General features: G+C 40.9%; 1 protein-coding gene across 1 annotated transcript in view; it reads right to left on the minus strand.

Annotated features, from left to right (window-relative positions):
* Window positions 1–20,396, minus strand: part of CSMD1 (CUB and Sushi multiple domains 1) — a 3,932,590-nt gene that overhangs the window by 2,277,919 nt on the left and 1,634,275 nt on the right. The window contains exon 9 of the mRNA XM_086925641.1: window positions 13,071–13,195. Within this exon, the coding sequence (XP_086781767.1) occupies window positions 13,071–13,195 (125 nt within the window). The remainder of the gene's footprint in view (window positions 1–13,070; window positions 13,196–20,396) is intronic.

Consider the following 20,396-nt stretch of genomic DNA (forward strand, 5'->3'; position numbering starts at 1 on the left):
CAAAATGCACAACCAAAGAAAAAGCAGTATTGGTACAAAAGGCAGTGCTAAATGATCAAACTATCATTAATTTATCAGATGTCACATTGTCCCAAGCAGAAAAACTGTTATTATCGTTGGGGCTCAACATTTGTCCTGAAATTACTTTTGACTATGCCAGTACCAGAACTGATATATTTTGCTTTGTTAGAAAATTGAAACTAAAAAAGGTTTTCACCATTAAAGCAGGAAATAGTAGTTCTAAAACACCATTTGAAACTATCAACAAAGAATCACCATCATTTTAAGTATCAGATGTGTCAGCTTTATTGACTTTGCATGAACTGAGTAATGCAACAAATGAAATGGACCGATTGTGAGAGGCAACAGAGCTTAACACTCAAGCTAAGATACAGCCTATCAACATTACACAAAAAGGTGCGGGGGAGAGTCCATTTAAACCCAAGAGTAACTTTATTCCAATGATGCCCAAAGATGCAATTGACATTTTTCATGAGCGTGTAATTAAGGATTTTAAACAACTGTGTCACAAAACAAAAAGAAAAGAACACAAAAAATACTACAATGACATGCAATATGTGAAACTAATGAAAGATTTGGGAGAAAACTAAGAAATATTTAACAACATGTCAGAAAAAGGAGGAAATATTGTGTTGTGGCCTAAAAAGGACTACCTAGCAGAAGCCATGAGACAACTAAAAAATGAAAATTAGTATATGAGGTCAACCATGAGGGAATACAACAAGGCCAAAGAGGGCCTAAAAAACTGCTTCTCCAATACAAAAGAGAAGCATTGATTTCTTCAGTTGAGTTTAATTTATTAAATGTTGAATGCCCAGCTATTCCGATTATGTATCTGATTCCAAAGTGCACAAAAAGGTCTCTCCACTACTTGGTAGACCCATTATTTCAGCTATGAACAGTGTCAGTGAGCATATTTCTCAATATGTTGACATGTATCTACAAGATTTAGTTAAAAAGTTACCTAGCTACGTTAAGGACACAGGGGATTTTTTTAGCAAAATCAATGACATTGTATGGAAGGAGGGTCTAATTTTAATCACACTGGACATTGAGTCGCGTTATACAAGCATAAATCATGATACCGGACTCAATGCAGTGAAAGATTTTCTGGATGGTAGACAATGTGAATATTATGGGCACAACAAAATGCTATTAGAGTTAATCTCATGGTGCCTACACAATATTGTTTTCTTGTTTGGTAAAGAAACTCTGAAACAAATCCAAGGTGAGGCTATGGGATCCTGTTTCTGCCCCAGCTATGCTTGTTTGCATGTTGGCTGGTGGGAGGAACAGGTCCTCAGTAAGGTTGAGAATGTGCATCACTTGCTACACTGGCTATGATATATAGATGATGTTTTTATTATGTGGAAGGGAGATGAGGAGTGTGCTAAGAAATGTATTATGGTTTTAAATAACAATTCTTCCAACCTCAATTTTACCTCAAACATCAGCAGCACTAAGATAGATTTTTTAGATGTACAGATTTCAGTCAATAACAACAAACTGGAAACAACTTTATTTAGAAAATCCAAAGCAGGAAACAGCACTTTGCATGCCAGTAGTGGACACCCAAAACACCTTATTGAGAATATAACCTACGGGAGTTACTCAGAATAAAATGCATTTGTGGTACACCTCAAGAATTTGAAAGATGCACAAAAGACACGATGAGCAGGCTGAGATTAAGAGGCTATAGTGATAAGGTGCTCACTAAGGCATTCGTAAAAGCATAAGAAAGGTCAAGGGAGACTTTATTACTTTCTAAGGAGGCGGTGAGTGATGAGATGAATGAGGAGGAGCACCCCCGCCTCATGACCATGTACAGCAAACAAGAGAGAAAAATTAAGTCTATCATCAAGAAAAATTGGCCTATTGTTCTTACGGACGGAGTGTTGGGTACTAGACTCCCAGAGTTACCAACTATTAAATAAAGAAAACCTAAGTCCATGAGAAGCCAATTAGTCAAAATGAGCCCGGAATTGAGCACAACAAGCACCTGGCTCAAACGGAGGCAGGGTTTTTACAAATTTTCCTCTTGCCGTGCTTGCAAGTTTGGCATCAATACTACACATTACACTGTTCCTTTTTCTGATGAGAAAATGCCTATCAAGGGCAGCTACAGCTGCAGAACTGCATATGCTGCGTATATCCTGATGTGCACCTGCAGCTTGCGTTATGTTGGGAGTACCAAACTGCAGGTGCATGTCAGGAATCTGCAGCATCTGAGAACAATAGTGAATAGTGATAATTCATATCCTGTCACCAGACATTTTAAGGCTGTACATAACAATGAGTTGAGCTGCCTTACACATTTCGTGATCAATGCCATTGCACTACTTAGAAGAGGTTGCAATAGGGAAAAAGTGTTACGACAACTTGAAACACCTACTATTTTAGATCTAGATAGTGAGGCACCTAATGGATTAAACACAATTGAGGACATGTACAATCTTTTATGAAAAGTGCTAATGAGTATGAAGTTGTAGAAGGGGCTGCGCACATAAAAATAACCATAGTCTTCTTTGCCGCATCTTTAAAGCAGTCATGCAATGTTTCTAATTTTTAGATATAGGATTTACAGTGATGTTAAAGTTTGTGGGTCTGTCAAATGTGATATAAGTTTTGTCTACGTACTGATTTTTGAGTGTCTTCACACACTGCTTTTTAGTCTTTTCATTTTAGATAAAATGTGTCTTTTAGTCCACGGGTTTTATCACATGAACGAAGTACGATTTTTAAGGTTTTTTTCATGAGCACGTAGCACTTTATGTAAGGTCACATGTTTACATATGAAAATATGCTGCTAGATACGGAAGCACTTTAAAACTGTTTTTTAGAACTAGTTGTATTGTTTATCAAAAGGAACTCTGGATAAAATACTATATCAATTAATTCAAATCCAGGATGATTACATTATCGCACTTTTAGACTATATGCATTTATGCAGGAAGTCATTTTCTTTCAAAGAATGGCTATGTCAAACATAGACTGATGCAAACAATGACAACATCATGTGGGATATATAAATGTATTTTACATATTTAATTTTATGTTGATGTTCATGTCTTTTAGTCATAACATAAGGGATTTTTAACAAATAATTTTAAAACCATAATTATGTGTTGTACTTATGCTCAATATATGTCTATAAATTGTGTATTTGCACATACAGCGAGGTTTGCACAGTTTGATTTACAACAGTGAATACTTTACACATTGCCTTTGATAAGCCTTGACTGATCGTGCCAAGCTACCAAGGAGGTGAGCAGGGGTTATCTCAGAGAGTTTCCTCCATACCCTTATTTGGACAGTGGTACCTACCTCTGCAACAAGAGACCCCCAGTTCTAATTAATATATATATATATATATATATATATATATATATATATATATATATATATATATATATATATATATATATATATATATATACATATATATATATATATATATATATATATATATATATATATTTCGGCCGTGTGGCCTCTTCAGCGCCCCAGGTGTACCAAGTGAGATTTCCCGCCCAACAGTCCTGCTCCCATTCAAATAGTTCTGGTTGGCTCCACCCCCAAGTGGCGATCTGTGTCACCTGCTTCTATGCAAACGGTGAAGCAAACTACATGTCCCAGCATGCAGTGGTTCTTGCCAGGATTTGTCGCCAAAGTGCGTATGGGGCAGAGTCTGCAGACAGTTATCACCCGGTGTCTCACACTGTCTTTGCACAATATTGAAGCTCCTCGCGTCCCCACCTGCACAACCGCCACACACTGGTAAACTTCCATGGGGGAAAAAGGTGCGACAGTGCGCTTCTCCCAGTGCAAAGTTGCACCACTTCTGTTCCTCCTGGGTGTAGTGGCGAGCCTGGTCCTTCCGATACCTCGGATTGAAGAAAGTTCTGCCAGAACAGAACGGCGCCAGTGATGACCAGGTCAGTTTGCGTGCAGGGGCTTCTTTTGCACGTCGCTGGCTAACCGCGCAGAATTATGCCACGAACACCTTCTCAACAGAAAGTCAGAAGCCACTGTAGGGGAATGCAATGGAGTGTCTTTATTGAGGCTGGAACAGATGAGCATGGGCGTATGCATTTCGGCCGTGTGGCCTCTTCAGCGCCCCAGGTGTACCAAGTGAGATTTCCCGCCCAACAGTCCTGCTCCCATTCAAATAGTTCTGGTTGGCTCCACCCCCAAGCGGAGATCTGTGTCACCTGCTTCGATGCAAACGGGTGAAGCAAACTACATGTCCCAGCATGCAGTGGTTCTTGCCAGGATTTGTCGCCAAAGTGCGTATGGGGCAGAGTCTGCAGACAGTTATCACCCGGTGTCTCACACTGTCTTTGCACAATATTGAAGCTCCGCGCGTCCCCACCTGCACAACCGCCACACACAGGTAAACTTCCATGGGGGAAAAAGGTGCGACAGTGCGCTTCTCCCAGTGCAAAGTTGCACCACTTCTGTTCCTCCTGGGTGTAGTGGCGAGCCTGGTCCTTCCGATACCTCGGATTGAAGAAAGTTCTGCCAGAACAGAACGGCGCCAGTGATGACCAGGTCAGTTTGCGTGCAGGGGCTTCTGTTGCACGTCGCTGGCTAACCGTGCAGACTTATGCCACGAACACCTTCTCAACAGAAAGTCAGAAGCCACTGTAGGGGAATGCAATGGAGTCTCTTTATTGAGGCCGGAACAGATGAGCATGGGCGTATGCATTTCGGCCGTGTGGCCTCTTCAGCGCCCCAGGTGTACCAAGTGAGATTTCCCGCCCAACAGTCCTGCTCCCATTCAAATAGTTCTGGTTGGCTCCACCCCCAAGCGGAGATCTGTGTGTGGCGGTTGTGCAGGTGGGGACGCAAGGAGCTTCAATATTGTGCAAAGACAGTGTGAGACACCGGGTGATAACTGTCTGCAGACTCTGCCCCATACGCACTTTGGCGACAAATCCTGGCAAGAACTACTGCATGCTGGGACATGTAGTTTGCTTCACCCGTTTGCATCGAAGCAGGTGACACAGATCTCCGCTTGGGGGTGGAGCCAACCAGAACTATTTGAATGGGAGCAGGACTGTTGGGCGGGAAATCTCACTTGGTACACCTGGGGCGCTGAAGAGGCCACACGGCCGAAATGCATACGCCCATGCTCATCTGTTCCAGCCTCAATAAAGAGACTCCATTGCATTCCCCTACAGTGGCTTCTGACTTTCTGTTGAGAAGGTGTTCGTGGCATATATATATATATATATATATATATATATATATATATATATATATATATATATATATATATATATATATATGTATGTATGTATGTATGTATGTATGTATGTATGTATGTATGTATGCATATATATATATATATATATATATGCTAAAATTGTCCAAGCATTCACTGCCTCCACCAAACCGAGAGTTGCGTCGTCACCATAAGACTCCTTGGATCGAGTCTCGCTACTCCATCATTAAACGACCATGCCGTGTGAGATTTCAAAATTTCTTTATTTCGCCGCTGCCAAACGCGTTTCGACTACACAGTAGTCTTGATCACTGGTATATATATATAATGTTTACAGAGGTACTAGGGATCTTCCTGAGTCAGTCGGGAGATTAACTATCCCCGTAGAGTCAGCAGTGATGAATTTCAAAAATAAATAACTTTGAACATAGTTATAAATTTTTATAGATATTTTCATGTGTCTTTTTGCCTATCGTTAGAACAGGTTTTGCACAAAGCTTAATTAGTGATTTACTGGCCTTTTAAAAAACATATTTTTAATTTAACAGGTATACCTTTTTTATGCATTAGGTTAGATTTGCTAGAGAGCGAAGGAGTCATGCAAGCAATGTGTGAATCATAACAGTTCAGACTCCTCTCATGTTGTACTGACGGGAAATGGCGGTCAAATATTGCTATTCTAAAAGCAAGTGGGTCAGAAATCTTTTAGTTGTGAATGGTAGAAAGCGAGCTTCACTAATTTGTAAGGTCGTCAGAGATGCATGCTTTTGTATTAATTTAAACACTACAAAGCGTACTTACTAAATGTTGTTTACATTTAAATGGATTTTCTGGCAAAGGTTATACTCTCACAGTGCAATTCCATCCCACTTATGCACAGTATGGATTACAAGGTTTTGAAATTGATTGCACTCTGCATGCAGCAATGTATCGATTTTGCTGGCAGCATAAATGGGAACTGTGACTAGGCAGTCAATGCAGAAATTATATCAAGGATTCATTTGTTTGATGAATTAAATTATGGAACACTTTTGCAAACTTAACGTGAAAGAATAGACTTCTACAAGACTCATGCTTTTCGTATATTTGAACAAAGGGCAACACTGAAGATCACACGTCATTGACTAGACGAATCTCACAGCCCCACACCATTAACTCAGAAGCATCATGGTTAATTCTAATCATTACTGGGGCCAATCCAACCAACTCCGTTGTAACACTTCTATCAACAAATTCAACAATATACTAAAGAACTGCAATGGCATTACTCATCTAAGTAAAAATATAAAAAGATAAGCAAAATAAGAGTATATTAGGCTACATAGAAAAGGGTTCCAAAGTTAAGCAAAAAGACATATGAGAAATATTGTCGAAATTATCTCTTCATGAAAGTGGTCCCTTGTTGACTTTAACGAGAGCAGTCATCTAGTGACAAACTCAGGAAGATTTCAAGGGGCATATTACCAACGTTAAGCGATATTTATCGCTAACGATGCTTAGCAACAAATTTTTTAACGCTAAGCATCGCCGAAAATTATCGCAGAGATAACTTGCTATTAGCAAGGTTTATCTCAGAAGTGATAAAAATCTTCACGCTAACTGCCAATTCAGAGATTATCGCTGGAAAACCAACGATAATCTCTCAAAGTTTGGCGTTAGCTTGATGATAGGGGCTCACAAACTTAGCCATGATATCCACCTTCCATAGGATATCATGGCTAAGTCAGGAAAATACCAGGTGTAAAAAAAGCAGTGCTAACCGCGGTTAGCGCTGCTTTTTTTATCACTAACAGGGTAAGCGAAATCCTTGATAATAGGAGAAATGTCACTTAACAACATTTCTCCTATTATTTTTCTCTGGAACGCCCCCTTTGCATCTCATTAGAGATGCAAGGGGTAGCGTAGAGGAAAAGGGTGCTAATATACGAATTTGCGTGTTAGCACCCTGTTGCTGATAGGGAGATAATTTTATCTCCGCTTTCCTGGCTTTTAAAGCCAAAAAAGAGGATATAAATCCCTTGATAATATGCCCCCAAGTTCCTTATAATGGATACGATTTTGTCCTAAATTTTAAGAGAAAACCGCCAGTTTACCCTGCCATGTAAATTAGTTAGTATTGTATTATTTCAAAGGAAATTGCATAAATGTGATTTATATCGAGGTTATAAGTTTTTGATTGCATGTAATATGACACACTTTAATTTTACACAAACACATATTTTCGTGCCTTAGGAATTAAACGCCTGCTCTACTTTGGTGCTCATCTCTGCAGTGGCTTACAATTACTTACAGAGCAGTACCATCATTAGATAAAAGTTGACTCTTCTGAAAGAATTTAATATTAGCTCGTGCTTAGGTGATATGGGATTCATGAAGATTTACATATATTAATTTTGGCTTTTGAATTCCACTTGAGAATTTAAAGAAACCAACACCTATTTTCAATTGTCAAGGTTCTTTTCTAATTAGCAGCGGCGAAAATAGGACACGTATTTGAATGTGCATGCACTGCAAATACTAAGGCAAGCATGAGAACATTGTGTTTCATATACAAACTTTTCTGATACTGCTTTGGAAAATGTTATCCAAAATTGCACACGATGTATCCTTGTCCGTTTCCTAAGATGACTAGTTCAAATAGAACACAATGTCACATTTTAGTTCAATGAAGGTTGAATGGCCTTGAAGTAGATGTCAACATGTACCTGATAATATTTGTTTATGTTTGCCCTCAAATTGGCTTCTATATTAATACCATTTCAACAACAGAGAAACTATAAGTGCTGGCGTTTCTGCAAATGTGGAAGTGGAACAGTGTTACTCTATTCGAATCTCATCTCGCCATGTTTTTTAACGTTTCTTACAAATCTGTGCTTTATTAAAAAGTATAAATGCTTCCAACGTTTAATATCCAGGGACTAGGACCGGATAACAAATGTTTGTTTTGGATGGAGCTTTAGGGCCTTAAATAGTGCTGAACAAGACAGCACTTGGTGAAATAACTTTTACAACTATTTTTTTTTAAAAAAGAAATGCGAAGGTGATAATGTGTGACAAAAATAATAGTTGTGTTGACTTTTGTTGTGTGATGCGTTGTGCTATTTGTGCCATTGCCTTACAACTTTTCTTTGTTATTGTGTTGTGACGTGGTTATTGTGCTGTGTTCAGTTTTGACTGTTTGTTGTGCCCCGCTATGTTTTTGTGTTCAGCTTTTCAAACATTTAAGGCACCAGTCAGCCCAAAACTGTGGCCGAGATTCCTTAAGTTGATACTTACAATGCTCACTGTATCTGATTCTTCCCTGCCTAAGTGTTCAGTCAGTGTTTAATACAAAGATATGGTTATGTAAGCTTTGTGATAAGTCTTTACGCATTATTTATCTGGAATGCACCAGCGCACCTTGACTCCAACACATTTTGTACCCCTCTTGAAAGGCCGCTGATTTCAGTATTATCATTAACAAAATTAGATTCCTCCACCCCCCTTTAAAAGTAATAGTAAGTAAAACTTTTATTGTTTAGTTAATTAAAACCATTACAATTTTCTTCCCTGTTGATAGCAGCCAATAATTAACAAGATTTAAAATCATTCAGCTGTCAGTTGCACCAAAAAGAGCCTTACAGATTAAAACCACTGTTAAATCATAATTACATTCTAAAATTCGATGAAATAATGCCTGTACTCTAATTTTTCAACATGGATTACAGTTATGAACCGACAGTTAACAGATGTCAAATGTTAGTCCCTTTGGTACCAGCAATAAGTCAATATGAATAAAAGTAGTAAAAGTAATAGATGCTATTAATCTAGTGCTTTGCAATCACTGTAGCACATTAGCAAGATGCTTTGAAGTGATAAGATTTAGACAAGGATTGCATCCCTCTGATCAGTTTCGTCATTAGAGTCAATCAGGGACTTCTATACTGCAGACACTTCTTTTAGTTCTTTGTGTGTATTAATGCTCGTGGGTATTTTGGGGCAAAGTTATTACATACATTGGAATGAGTACTGCAGTGGTGGATGCTACTATGCATTATCAATATTTTACAGCAGCACGAGGAGAATTGCAATAATAACGCATTTTGGGAATCGTAGTATTTTAGTACAGAGTCACGTGGCAGTGAATTTAAAAGCACCTGTGTCTAGGGCTAAGCATTCCAAATTGTGCTACTTTCTTTTCAGATCCATCACGCTTTTGGAGAGAGAAAATATGTGTTAACATTCTTTCAGGGCCGTTTCTACCATTAGGCAAGACTAGGCGGCCGCCTAGGGCGGCAAAAGGGGGATTTTTTTATTTACTTGAACCTACGAAAGTAAAGCTAGGTGGCCGCCTAGTCTTGCCTAATGGTAGAAACGGCCGTGCTCCTCCTGCAACACTTCACTACCGAGATGAATGAAAACCTGCTTTGTCATTCCGCCCCGCACCTCCCTTTGTTCAGTCCCTAGACTGCGACCTTAGCAACAATGAGCCATGCCAAGCCGTCCGGGCCCTTTGGTCAGAATAACTGGCTCCTTTATTACTGAAAAAAGCGCAATTAAATAAGGGGTAGGCGGAATCTGCCAACCAATCTTTGCTCTCTTCTTTCTCTGTTGGGCAGCAGTTGCCACTTTCAGTTACTCTAATATTTCGGATTTCCTTGGCTCCTTTCACGAAGCGCCCTGTTGGGCTTTTTGGCGCTCGAGACGTCCAATTACCGGTGTGAGAACTTTCAATTTTTTTTCACCAAGGAGCTGAAATAAAATGGATTTGGTCAACTTGGTTTAACAAGTTATGGGGGAACTTTTCATCTTCTCTGCGCAGAAATCCAACCCGGAGGAGAGGGCGAGCACCTCTTCATGGCTACTCACGTGTGGAAGTTTTCACGGTGCTAGGTCTGCGCCAGCGCTATTTCTGAACCCGTATTCATATTTTTCTTTAATCACTCAGTACCTTTTTGAAGACATTGTTGGAAGGTTGAGCAGAGCAACTGCGTACCTATTGCCTCTTATCCTGTAACCTTTACTCATCTCATTACTGGTAACTGGTTAATGGCTTAACAACTGAATGATTAGAGATTTTCACTTAAGTTGGCTTCATCTTTAACATGCCTTGAACTATTGAAAGGGGTTATTGTTCTCTTTCGGAATTCTGGGTTGAAATATTGGCAGCTCAGGGAACTTTGCGCCTGTTGTCATAATAATAGGCTGTTCGTGCCTGACAAAAATGAATGTGTCCTCATGATGTAACGTAACTTGTGCTTGTGTAAAGCGCTCTGGTACCCGATACTTTTGGGTCAAGTTAGCGCTATATAAAACTCTGTCAAAAAAAAAATAGAAGAACTGACCACCAGCCTAGTGTCATGCCCGATACCGTCATCCGGTAGTGACTGTTTAGGCCAAAGTCAATGTCCACACTGGTATTTTTGAACCAGTGCGTACCCTGTTAAAAGTAAGACTACAAATCCCAGAATGCAGTTCACAGGTGGCCGCAAACCCGGGATTGGTTAAAGGTGTTCCACCACATGGAACCACTTGTGAACTATGGTGAAGTGTGCATTCTGCCTTGTACAGGCTCAAATTCTGGTCAGGATTACTCTTATAGCGGTACCACGCACAAGCTTGTCAATAACTTCTATTCACAGCGCCAAGAAGTGGTGCATTCTGTGTTGAAAGGCCAAACTTTATTAGCGTCTTGCCATAGTCTCTGATCAGCGCAGATTTGAGCATCATGAACTATAATCTCCCTGATGTGGAAATCTTTTAATTGTTGTGATCAGCCTCTATTAAATGGATACAATGGTAGATGATAACTATTTTAGGTGCCTCAGTGAAAGAAAAAAAACAAGCGTGGCAAAACCACTAGGTCTGGCCTTGGAAGATGGAGCAAGTTATTATTTTTGTTGTTTCTGGTTTTGAAAACGAGGTGCACTGGACGCCTCGTGGTATTTAAACACAAGGCTCTATTGGGCATCGGTGTACATAGTTCTGTGAATGTATGGCTACCGTAACGGGCTGGCCTGGGCTTTTCGTTGAGGTCGTTTGCTGGACTGACTGTTGTGATCGTGTTTCCTGATAGTAAATGAGAGTAACATAGAAGGGTTTGGCAGTAGAGGGTGTGCCTCTCTAGCCTGGATGACAGGGGGAGAGAGTGATGGTAGTAAAAGGGAGGGGGCGGCATTTTTCAATTCTCGCCTAGGTTGGCAAAACACCTAGAAACGGCCCTGCATTCTTTTAAATAAATAACACCATCATTCCTAAAGAAAATTATGTTGCACATACATCAGAAATAGCATGTTAGGGAATCTTAGATAGTATATAGCTGCAGTTCTTATATACTAGTTGATGGAGAAATTCACTAAAATTTAGCATGACTGTCTACAAAGCAATCTGAATATCCTGCCCCCAGTAGATTACTACTCAGAAAGGTCTTCCATATTTACTAGCTGAAATTACATACACATCATTCATCATCTATCACCCAATCTAGCAGTGCCAATTAGTATTTGGGAAATTTAACTCAATTATGCATTATAGAAATTGAATGCAATTATGTTACACAAAAGTATAAGTCTATGTTTGATGATCATCATTTTATATCTTCTATGATCCTTTGCGTTAACGTATAGTTAGTGAGTTTTGCCTCCTGGTTTTGTTTAACAGAAACAGCAATGCATATACATGCAGACTGAAAATGTCTTGTGAGAAAATAATTTGTCACACATATATTCGAGGTATCCATGAGTATTTCAGTGAAGCAAATTTAATGCATGTCTGCAACTCTGAGTTAACGGTGGGTTTAAACGGCCTATACGTGGAATAGGATATCGTGCTGCAGGGACATAGCATTGTTGTGGGCCATAGATGGGACGTATACCTGAATGTATGTCAGAAGCAAAACTAAAAGGACAACCTAATTTAATTCTGCGTTGTACTACGTAACCACAAAAAAACTGAGAGAAGTGGGTGTAGTAATGCACTAGTGAAATATAAGCAAATAATGCCACACAAAACAATGTTCTTCTTCCTCCAATTATAGATGCATTTCAAGAGTTAGCTAATTTCACTAATCAAAAATGGATGGTAAAATGGCTCAGTAAATTAAAAGGTCATTCCTGACATCTGTCACCTGCAGGGTACAACGCGTGCAAGCTTATTTTACCCTTCTATCTTTCTGAAGTTGATAAAGTAAGTATCATTGACTTGGCCCATAACTGAAAATGCAGTTGAAAAACAGTCATGTTATTGACTAGTTGTACACTCGGTACCATACACACTGAAGTTCAATTATTAACAGTGCGGGTCTATGCAAACATCGGTTTGCACACATGAATTTGCCCGGTCGCATTTGGAGTTTAAGTGATGCATTCACCCCGTCAACAGCTTGAATACCTGTCCTCTGTTGCTATACAAATTTGCTAATAAAATCTGTTGAAATTAAAAAAAAAAAGAAGGGCACGATTGACTAAGTTGCTCCCAGCGGTTAATACGGTATAAACAGCTTGTTTGCTATTTATTTATATTTACAGTGAGGAAACAACTTCATGAAATGCGTGTTAACTAATACAAGATGGATCGTCAGAAATAAAAACAGAGGGCTGTTCATTCAGCACATAAATTAATTAAACACTTCTGCACCTGCGCAAATATGTTTGCACAAGTTGTTCATGATGCGTTCTCAACATTGATAGGGTTAATTTGACGCAATGCTCTGCTGCTGTCAACATTTACAAATTGTCATTTCTCTACCGCAGTTTAATTATAATATGCATGTGAATCTGTGCTTAATTATCGATTCAGTGCTCTATTATGCTTCCTTTGTCGTGCTCCTTTCATGTTTTCTTACCTCGACACGTTGGTCTGTGGTCGCTCCAAGCGGCCAGTGTATCTGTGACCCTTTGGCAAGTGATGCTCTTCGAACCTTGGAGTACATAGTTATCCACACACGAGAACTGTAAACTTGAGCCCAGCCTATAAGAACAATCAAGATGAGCAGGTTATCCATTGGTACACAAAATAGCAAACTTTCTAGGTCAATCATGGCAGGCACGTTAGATCTTCAGACAGATGCACCCTCTTTCTACTTAAAACATGTCCAAAAGAGCATATACGGAAGGAGTTATTGTTGTTAAGGCTTAACAGCGCTGTTTTACGGAAGCAAAAGGGTCATCTTTAATAGCCGGGTACCTGTATTATCCATAGAACTGTTCCAAACAAATTTTAGGCAGAGCAGAATCTGGGCACAACAGATTGGCACATGATTCTCAAAGCCCCCTACAAGACTGCATTTGAAAACAGTAGCAAAACCTGCGTTGCAAAACATACCCCACACTATTATGAAAGGATGAAGAAAAAAAAACTTCTAAACCCAGCCGAAGTAATTTATAAGAGGATTAATTACTGAAGACAATGGGAAGAAATTTACCTATTTGCCAAAATGTAGACTTTTACTTAACAGTCACTGTTAAGAAGTAGTCTGCAGACTGGAGTAGTGAGAAGTAGGATTTATTAAAACAGCCCCACACGGTGATGATGCGTGGGTGAACGAAACATCAGAAATGACAGTTGGTGTCAACGCAATCAGCTGGAGTCAGGAATGGAATGTGGGGGAACCAATGGGAAGCGGAGAAGCTGGGAAGGTTCATGCGCAGGGGAAAGGAAGGTACTATGCGCATGGGTGCAAGGGGGGTGGCATGGGTAGGATACAACACATCTTCCTCTCTATAAAGTTTTGGCAACAGCGCCACAGGAAGCGGTGGCAATTAGATATGGGGCATAAACAGTAGGGTAGTTAGTCACACTCATAATCATCCAAACGTTTAGGTTTGCGGATGGTCCTACCAAACCTCCCATAGGTCGTTGGTAAGTGTGGTGCACATTCGGTGTCCGAATGAGAGTCAAGAACAGATCTGCCGAACCTACCACTGAAACCGTGACCATCAGACACCACTTCAGAATCCGAATGAGGGTCATCCTGACAACTCCGATTACAAGTCGAAGCGCTGGGATGGACACCTGCAGACCGATCTGTCGATTGGCCATCATCAGAGTCAGAGTCGGGTTGGAGGTCACATGTGCTGTTGTTTTTAGGCCTATTATTCTCATCAGTACTAGATCTATCAACATCTACCCACAAATCATTGCTAACAGTAACATGCTGCTGGTGACCCTGGGCCTTGTCACTGGGATGATAGTTCGCTAGTCTGCTCATGTGCCAGACCTTCCCATCACTGAGTCTTGCCGCATTGTTGAACAGTTCATCGATGTGAAGTGGGGCGGTGAATCTGCTTTCTCCTTTCTTTACTTTTTTTTCCAAACGAACTTTCACCAGATCGCCAACCTTGAATGAATGATCTTTTGCACTGTGTTTAGAATCGTACCATTCTTTGTAGTACTTCTGTGCTTTGATGATGTTCTTTCTTATGTTTTCAGGCGACCATTCAATTTGTTTGGATTCGGACATCCATCCTAGATCAACGCTCATGGGCTGCCTGCTTCTCATGAGAATGAATGGTGCAGTGCGTGTGCTAGCACAAGGAGCAATCCTGAATGCCCAGATGAGTTTGTATATTTCCTCTTCCCAGTTTAAGTTTGCATTTCTGGATAGTTGAATGTGTCCCTTCAAGACCCGGTTAAATCGTTCAGTGAGGCCGTTTCCTTCAGGGTGATAAATTGATGTGGTGTAGTGGGTGATGCAGTTCCTAGCAAGGAATGACTTGAATGCTTCAGAACAGAATTGCCGGCCATTATCGGTGAGGACGGATTTTGGTAATCCTTCACTGAGAAAGAGCTTGTCCAAGAAGTCTATGCATTTAGAACTGTCAATTTCCTCTACGATTTTAATTTCTGGCCACTTGGAGAAGTGATCTATTGCCACCAAGATGTACTTGATTGCTCCATCATGTCCTTCTACAGGCCCCACGATGTCCAAACCTAATTTCTCCCATGCCATTTGCGGGGGTCGAATCGGAGAGAGACTGACTTTTGACGTTTTGAGAGTTTTGTCTGAGTCACAGCATTCCAAACAGTTCCTGACCTGGACTTCGATTTGCTTGTCAATCCCGGGCCACCAATAACTTGCTCTGACACGCTGCTTGGTTTTGGTGATGCCTAGGTGGCCAACGTGACACAAACTTAGGATTTTGTCTCTGAGCGTGGCAGGGGCTATGGCTTTACCCATTCTGTACAACACGCCATTTTCCAAGCTGAGTTCATTCCTAGTTTCCCAAAACACCTTGACATTGTCTAGTAGGTTGCGCTTATCTGGCCATGCAGAGTTGATGAATTGGCATACCATTTGCAGAGTGGAGTCGCGCGACATGTGTTGACTCCATTCTTCAGCTGATATTCCATCCAGGTCCGTGTTGAAGAGTAGGGCAACCTTCTCCTCATCTTCTTGAGCGACTATGCTTTCCATGTGAGGCAGAGGTAATCTGCTGAGGAAATCTGCGATTTTGTTTTTCACACCTGGCCAATATTCTGCCGAGTAGTTGTAATCCAGCAGCTTGATCGACATTTTGCTGAGTCTTGGTGAAGCGTTTTGTAGACCTGAGGCTGTCAGAATCTTTAACAACGGTTTGTGGTCAGTGCGGAGATGGATCTTGTAACCCCACACATAGGCTCTGAAGTAGTTGAGCGCCCACGAGCAAGCTAGCATTTCGCGTTCTATGACAGAGTACTTTTCCTCCGCAGGGGTGAGTGACCTGGAGGCAAAGGCTACTACCCACTCTTGGTTAGAGGTGTCCTTCTGTGCTAGCACTGCTCCAATACCTTTGTTGCTTGCATCTGTGGTGAGGTAAATATCTGCTTTGGGGTCAAAACCTTTGAGGAAAGGCGCCTCGCTGATTTCTTTTTTGATGGTAACAAAAGTGTTCTGACAGTCCGATGACCAAACAAATTTGGTTTTGTTTTTCAATAGTTGTCTTATGCTGTAGGTTTTTTCAGAGAAGTTTCTTATGAATTTGGAGTAATACTCCGTCAAACCGAGAAAGGCTCTTACATCCTCTTTGCTTGAGGGACATGGGGCATTGAGGATGGCATCCACCAAACCCTGTTTGGGTTTGATCCCATCACGGCTGATAGTGTGCCCAAGGTAGACCACTTTGTCCTGTGAAATTTTACATTTGTCCAATTCTACTGTTAAACCATGCATTTTAAGTTTGGAAAACACTTGTCTGAGGCGTGTGTCGTGTTCCGATTGGTTGCTGCCCATGACCAGGATATCATCCTGGAAAAACCTGATACCTTCAACACCTTCCAGAATAGATGTCATGACCCTTTGGAAAAGTGCTGCGGCAGAGGCTAAACCAAATGGTACCCTGGTAAACCGATAGCAACCAAAGGGTGAGATAAAGGTAGTGAATTTTTTACTGTCTGCATGCAGGGGAATCTGGTGATATGCAGATTTTAAGTCAATTATGGAAAATACACACATGTCATTGGTGGCACTAAACATTTCACAAATACGTGGTAGGGGATATTGATCAACAATAATGTTCTTATTGAGGTCCCTGAGATCGATGCAGAGTCTGATTTTCCCGTTGGGACGTTTGACAACAACCAAGGGGGAAACCCACTCCGCCGATTCCACTGCTTCTATAATGCCATCCTTGACAAGCTTGTTCAGTTCCGCTTGTACATCATTTCTCACTGAAACTGGTAGATGTCTTACCTTGTGAATGCAAGGAACAGCTGAGTCTTTAAGTTCAATTTTGTGTTCGAAACTGTTAAGCAAACCCACTTTACCTGAGAACACTTCGGGGAAGTCTTTTTGTATGGATAGTTTACATGAATCATTTATGGACAAGACAGGATCATCACTATTGGGATCGAGCATGATGCCTAGATCAGCTTGATCACTCCAGCCAAGGACAGAGGGGCCTTTTTTTGCAACATACAGTCGGCAAAATGCTTTCCGATTTTTGAATTCAAACTCCAAGTCACGTGTTCCTAGGAATTCGATGTTGTTCCCAGTGTAGCTTCTAGCAATAACTCTGGGTTTTTCTAGATTAGAGCCTAATTTATCCGTAAATTGCTTCCAAATGTTTTCATTGATGATCGTGAAGGGTGACCCAGAGTCTGCCATCAGATTGACTGTCACTCCTCCCAAGCTAACATCACACATGGGTTTTTTTTTCTTAGTGGGCGTGACTTCTAACACGTCGTATTCAATTGAGAAAACATAACTGACATTGTCTGAGTCAGAGTACTCCGAGTCCTCTTCGGTGGAATCACTCTCTTCCTGTATTTGTCGCACCTGTCTGCTTTGTCTGTACATTTTCTTGTTGCAAACCTTAGCGATGTGACCAGTCATGCCGCAAGACGAGCATTTTTGATGTAGAGCTGGGCACTTTTTAGAATCGGCAAGATGAGTTGGAGACCCACAGCGATAGCATTTGAGATCAGGAAAGTCATTGTCTCTTGTGTTTGTGCGTCTATCGCTGCTATGTTTCGATCTGGTAGATTCACTTCTCTTGTGATGATCATGACTCATTTCTTTTCTGTTACCTTTCTGTTTGTATTTGGAGGATCTAATGGCTTTTATTTCCGCTGGTTCATCAATTACTGCTTTGGCACATCTGCCAGTAAGTTCAGCTTTCTTGACAAGAGCAACAACCTCCTTCAAGGAAGCCTCGCCATTGACCCAGAGTTTATCTTGGATGTTGGGGTTGCTTGCATGCATTATTATTTGGTCACGCACAAACTCCTCCTGCAGCGCTCCGAATCTGCAGGTCAGGGCCAAGTTATTCAGAGCAGCCACATAATCCTCTACACTCTCATCTTTTCCTTGCTTTCTTCTTGAGAACTTGTATCGATCAACAGCAACACATACAATGGGCGAGAAGTGATCGTCTAGATCATCTAGGGCATGTTGATAGACATTATCACCTGTTCTCACTTTCTTCTCAATGTTATTGTAGGTCTTAAGACCACCAGGACCCAAACAGTACAGAAGCACCTTTTTCTTCTTTTCAGCAGTGAAGTCATCATCCTCAACTGTCTCAATGTAATTGACAAAATACTCTTTCCACTCTTTCCAAGGCATGCAAGGTGCACCTTTAAGAGGAAGAAATGCCTGAGGTTGAGAAAGGTTCAAGGAACTGAGGGCACACATGACGGTTGATTAATTAAAGGCTCAAGATTCACACTGCGAGAATTATTAGTACACAATCCTTGTGATGAGTGACCTTCAACCAACAAACTCAGGTTAAACGATGTGCTGCTAGAGTGTGTGACACTTATTTACTTAATTTCATAGCCATATGCTTGCCTTGTAGTAAACTAGGAATGAACTCAGCTTGGAAAATGGCGTGTTGTACAGAATGGGTAAAGCCATAGCCCCTGCCACGCTCAGAGACAAAATCCTAAGTTTGTGTCACGTTGGCCACCTAGGCATCACCAAAACCAAGCAGCGTGTCAGAGCAAGTTATTGGTGGCCCGGGATTGACAAGCAAATCGAAGTCCAGGTCAGGAACTGTTTGGAATGCTGTGACTCAGACAAAACTCTCAAAACGTCAAAAGTCAGTCTCTCTCCGATTCGACCCCCGCAAATGGCATGGGTAGGATACAACAGTCACCAACATACACTTAAACTAATGTTTACGATTGGAATGTTTACATATAACAGATGTCTTCAAATGTTTTTGCTCTGAGCCACCCCCTACCCGCCCCCCCCCAAGCTAAATGTTTTGAAGGCAGACCCCTTCCATACCTTTCTGCCATAGACTGGAGGATTGGGAGGGGTAAGGCTGATTATGCTCATAGTTACCAGTGGGTGTAGTGTTTTGTTATATTTGGCTGCTTAATTAGCAAAAATGTGATAGTATCAAAGTAAAAGTACATGTTTATAGTTAAATAAATGCGGAAATATCCCATTATACGTCTCTATTTATTCATAAAACACAATATCAATATGGAAAAATACCAATAAAATGCCCGAAAAAATATTATGGATAAATACAGACGGAAATGTAAAAAAACAAAAACAAAAACAAATATTAAACTAGGGGCTCTAATTATGAGATAAATTCAGGGATACTTCTTGTAACTTGTAATCAACAATAAATGTGAGACATAAATGAGTAAATGCATCAAACAAAAATATACATTGATCCACAAATAATGCTCCCCATCAATGGGTATTGTGAGCCCCAATGTAACCGACCTTGTGCACTAATGATAGCTGTGGCCCTGAAAAGTGGGCTGACTTCTCTGCCTTTTTCATCCCTTCCTCCCATGTATGGCCATCACTTCATTCTCGAAACAGGCTCTCTGGTGATTTCAAAGAAAAAATAAGCTCCCATGTGTTTCTCTCCTCTTTGTTGCAAGGGTGCCCTCAGATCTAATGCTAGAAACGAATAGAGGTCTCTGCTCACCCCTTTTGTAAAAGAAGACAGTCATAATTGTGATACGGTACGCCTCTGATACTCCTGGTACTCAGTGCTACTGCACATGCTTCACTAACAATAGCTAGTAGCTACGCCATTGAAAGAAGGCAGTCTCCTTTGTTAAAAACTTGAGCCTCTTTTGCCCCATCACCCTCCCTAATATTTCCATGAGGGCTAAGGTTTCTCCTCTGCTTCAATGTTTCCTTATCTTGGGCCATTGCACAAAAGCCCAAAGCAACAGTGGCACTGAAGGTGTTCCCTGGTCTCTAAAGCAAGCAAGGAACAATTGTAAAACAGCCACCCCTGTTGAATATGATGCCATCGCACCGGCAGCATCAATGATACCTAAAGGCTGTTTCCTCTCCCCAGTCCAATGGGTGATCACTCCTAGCTCTAAAGTCCAACACAGGCTGTCTGCCCCTTTCTGTAATTAAAAAAAGGAAAAATCTACACATCTTGCTCCTCTATGGCTTGAGCCTCGTGCAGGAAAGCCAACATGGGACTTAATGCTAGCAAGGGAAATTTGCATGTAAACAGAGGTAGAAGTAGAAGGTACCTATGGGGACTGACATATCCTTAAAAAAATGCTTTTAGAACAACTGTTCCTATACATTTTGTTAAAATGCAACCACCCCATCCCTGAATGGCATTGCAGACCTTGAGTTCTCCTCAACTCTGAAGCCTAGGGAGGGACAGAAAGCTAAAGAAGAAACATGCATTCTCACCAGGGTGCCTGCTACCTGAAATAAACATAAATATATGCATCTGGTATATCACCAAATGTA

The sequence above is a fragment of the Lissotriton vulgaris genome, chromosome 6 (assembly GCF_964263255.1).
Source record: "Lissotriton vulgaris chromosome 6, aLisVul1.2, whole genome shotgun sequence".
NCBI lineage: Eukaryota > Metazoa > Chordata > Amphibia > Caudata > Salamandridae > Lissotriton > Lissotriton vulgaris.